Here is a 3,970-nt window from a genome sequence, read left to right as displayed (position 1 = left end):
CCATTCCCTTTCCCCGCTTTGTCTTTGAAGTGCTACTTTTTTTTTTTTGTTTTTTTTTTCTCCCGTACAGGGAACCGAACTCACGACCTTGCGCTTGCCAGGCAGGCGCTTTGCCGCTTGAAGTGCTACTTTTTTGTCCGTTCATTTGAATCAGAACACATTTGTATGATTTTAAAACCCAATAGATATAAAAGGTTTACACTGAAATGACCAATCGCATTCATTTCTTACATATTTTCAGTATTTTTATATGTAACTAAAAATACATTTCCCTATCCGCTGATACAGCATCCTACAAAAAGAAAGGCCAACGGGTAAATGCTGTGGACAGTAGGTGCCCTGCATTCCACTTCCTTTAGGGACAGATCCGGAAGGTGGCTCCCTCGCAGGGCACAGACACCATCAGTGTGCTTTTCACAGCCGCGCCCTGTGCCATCCAGGAGCACCTCTTGGCAGGTGCAGCAATTACAGCACTATGCAGCCATTCTGTGTCTGCATGACGGGCGAGGTGCATGGACTCCCTGTTCCCGTGGTTCTTTCTCTTCTATTCCTCCCATCTCTCCTCCTCCTTCCTTTTTCCTCTTGTATACCAGCTTGACTCGGTGTAGAATCCACCCCATACCATACACCCAGTAGGGAACCCAGTGCCGTTGCATGTGTACTGCAGCTCCATGCCTACACAGTGCCTGCTGCACAGCGTGATTCTCCAAGAATGAATGGATGAACAAACAAATGACCAGGCATGAGACCTTCAGAGACAGAGAGAGGCTGACTGAGAATCCAGGTACGGGCCCAAGCAGAGACGTGCCCTGGGTGACCTTCACTGGCACATCAGAGAAAAGCCCTGTTGGAAGCCTGGCTGTGTCAGTATCTTGTTCAGTGGCTCAGTCAGGGCTTAGAACTCTCAGCTGGACCAGGCTCTAGGTCAGCTCAGCCAAGCCCCTGCCTGCACCCACGCCCTCTGTCCCTACTTGGGTGATGGCCCAACACCTAGGAGCGTAAGTGGGTAGGACGCCTGACTTGGAAGGCAGCTCTAGATCCAGCCGGGCCTGGGTTCTGCCCTCTCAAGCTAAGTGGCCTTAAATAAGTCACTTTATCTTTCCAAATCTGGGCTTCCTCACTTGGAAAATGCAGTTAAGACCAGCTCCTGTCTCACAGGCCTGTTGAAAGGATCCCATGCGATCCCTCTGTGTGACACGCCTGGCCCAGGCCTCACTCTGGAAAGCAGCTCCCAGAGGGCAAGGGCAGGGGTGGATGTCAGCCTGTCTGAGCTCAGAAAGACCAAGTCCTCATCCTTTCTTTTTCCGCGTAAGAGCAGCAGCAACAGCCAGGGAGGTGGGAGAGTGGGCAGCATGGAAAGAGGTGACAGGCAGTGGCCATCCCCTCAAAATCCACGCTGCAGGGGCCCCACTCCCTGCATACCCCTGCCCAGAAAGCCATCTGACCACCCGTTTCTACCCAGCACCCTGTCCACTCCCAGAGGTTACCTGCAGCAGGCACCCCCAGCCCTAGACATGGCCCCTCTGAATGGGTGGTCTCCCACGGGTTCTCCTGAGTGTCAGGGAGGAGAAGCAGAATCACAGGAAGAGGCAGGACAGGGAGGAAGGAGAGGCCTACGGAGACAGAGGGCCTGCTGAGTCCCCCCGACACCCCCCTTCCCTTGCTCAGTGATATGGCCGTCAGGTTCTCCCAGATGCATTATTCAGTCCTCGGAATGTGCCAGCTCCTGTTACACTGACCACAGCACCTGTCCTGCCCACTCCCCTCCTTGCTTGGAGGACCAAGACTCCCCTCCCACACGATCTGGTGGGCCCTGACACACCCTGGGCTCAGAAGACCCTTCTGCACTTCAGACACAGTGAGGGGGTGCTGCACGGCCTAGGGCAGGTCATGTCCCCTCTGGGGCCCAGTGACCCAAGCATCCAGTTGAGCCAGCTGAGACACAGGGAGGGCCTGGGTAGAGTCAGCACAGTCGTTGCCATGGTGACTCCAAGGCCAGGATATTCCCCAGCACCGGCCTCCCCAGACTCCCCTGCTTGGTAAATAACACCCGCGAACTTTCCACCGCTGCTTGAAGGTGAAACCCAAGGCGGCTCCTCAAGATCAATTATGGATCCACCCTCCCAGCATGCTGGCCCTGTCCCTTCCCAAGCCACTCGGGCCAGTCCTGGCTGTCGGGAGACAGAGCAGGCCGTGTGTCCAGCTGCAGGCAAGGACACCCAGCAGGTTCCTGTATCTCCCAAATCCCTGAACCTGTGACGGAGGCCCCAGGCCCAGTAGGAGCAGGAGGCCATCATGGCGAAGGAGGAAGATGAGGAAAAGAAAGCCAAGAAAGGGAAGAAGGGGAAGAAGGCCCCAGAGCCTGAAAAGCCCAAACGGAGCTTGAAGGGTACATCTCGGCTGTTCATGGGCTTCCGAGACCGCACGCCCAAGATCTCCAAGAAGGGCCAGTTCCGGAGCGCGTCGGCCTTCTTCTGGGGCCTCCACACCGGCCCCCAGAAGACCAAACGCAAGAAGAAGGCCCGCACGGTCCTCAAGTCCACGTCCAAGCTCATGACGCAGATGCGCATGGGCAAGAAGAAGCGGGCGATGAAGGGCAAGAAGCCGTCCTTCATGGTGATCCGCTTCCCGGGCCGGAAGGGCTACGGCCGCCTCCGACCTCGAGCCCGCTCCCTCAGCAAGGCATCCACGGCCATCAACTGGCTCACCAAGAAGTTCCTCCTCAAGAAGGCCGAGGAGTCCGGCAGCGAGCAGGCCACACTGGACGCCTGGCTGCAGCGCTCTGACTCCCGCATGGGCTCCCAGAAGCTGTCTTTCCCGTCCGGGGCGGAGATCCTGCGGCACGGGGGCCGGCTGCGCAGGTTCCCCCGCAGCCACAGCATCTACTCGTCCGGGGAGCCCGTGGGCTTCCTGCCTTTCGAGGACGAGGCGCCCTTCCGGCACGCGGGCTCCCGCAAGTCGCTGTACGGGCTGGAGGGCTTCCAGGACCTGGGTGAATACTACGACTACCACCGCGAGGGCGACGACTACTACGACCAGCAGTCGCTGCACCGCCACGAGGGGCAGGAGCCCTACCTGCCCGGCTACGGTCCCTACGGCGCGGCCTGGCCGCCCTATGCCGACTACCCCCACGGGTACCCGCCGGAGGACCCCTACGAGTACTACCTCCCCGACCCCTACGGCGGCTACTTCGTCCCAGGCCCCGGCTATGGCTACGACGACTACGAGCCCCCCTACGCGCCCCCATCCGGGTACTCGTCCCCCTACGGCTACCAGGGTGGGCTCGCGGGCGAGGCCTACCCCTACAGCTACTACCTGGATCCCTACGCGCCCTACGACGTGCCCTACGCGCCCTACGACCTGCCGTACGAGGCTGCCTACGACGTGCCCTACCTGGGGCCCTACGCTGCCCCCTACGCTGCCCCCTACGCTGAAGGCATCTACGGTGGAGGGGACGAGGCCATCTACCCACCAGGGGCGCCCTACCTTTACCCAGAGGAGCCGGCCTTCGCGTACCCCTGGGCACCACCGCCCATCCTGTCGCCCCACAACCCATACGCCCACCCCATGGATGACATCGTGGAACTGGAGGAGCCGGAGGACGCCAGCGGGGAGCAGCGGGGCACGTCCTTCCGCCTGCCGAGCTCGGCCTTCTTCGAGCAGCAGGGCATGGACAGGCCCGCCCGGTCCAAGCTGTCCCTCATCCGCAAGTTCCGCCTCTTCCCGCGGCCGCAGGTGAAGCTGTTCGGCAAGGAGAAGCTGGACGTGCCCCTGCCGCCGTCCCTGGACATCCCGCTGCCCTTGGCGGATGCGGACGAGGAGGACGACGAGGACGAGATGACCGCGGCGGCCGCGCCGCCCTACGGCCACCCCTACTGGGCCTTCCTCACGCCGCGCCAGCGCAACCTGCAGCGCGCGCTGTCCGCCTTCGGGGCGCCCCGCGGCCTGGGCTTCGGCCCCGAGTTCGGCC

The 3,970-nt window shown here is 60.6% G+C and overlaps 1 protein-coding gene across 1 annotated transcript in view; it reads left to right on the top strand.

The window, feature by feature from the left end:
* The first annotated feature begins 2,208 nt into the window (after positions 1-2,208).
* Positions 2,209-3,970, top strand: part of Myo15a (myosin XVA) — a 54,558-nt gene continuing 52,796 nt past the window's right edge. Inside the window, exon 1 of the mRNA XM_013503134.1 lies at positions 2,209-3,962. Within this exon, the coding sequence (XP_013358588.1) occupies positions 2,296-3,962 (1,667 nt within the window). The 5' untranslated portion in view covers positions 2,209-2,295. The remainder of the gene's footprint in view (positions 3,963-3,970) is intronic.

This window comes from Chinchilla lanigera, unplaced genomic scaffold, assembly GCF_000276665.1.
Source record: "Chinchilla lanigera isolate Chin_1 unplaced genomic scaffold, ChiLan1.0 scaffold00077, whole genome shotgun sequence".
Taxonomy (NCBI): domain Eukaryota; kingdom Metazoa; phylum Chordata; class Mammalia; order Rodentia; family Chinchillidae; genus Chinchilla; species Chinchilla lanigera.
The sequence above is the reverse complement of the archived record's forward strand: the minus strand, read 5'-3'. Positions and strand labels throughout refer to the sequence as shown.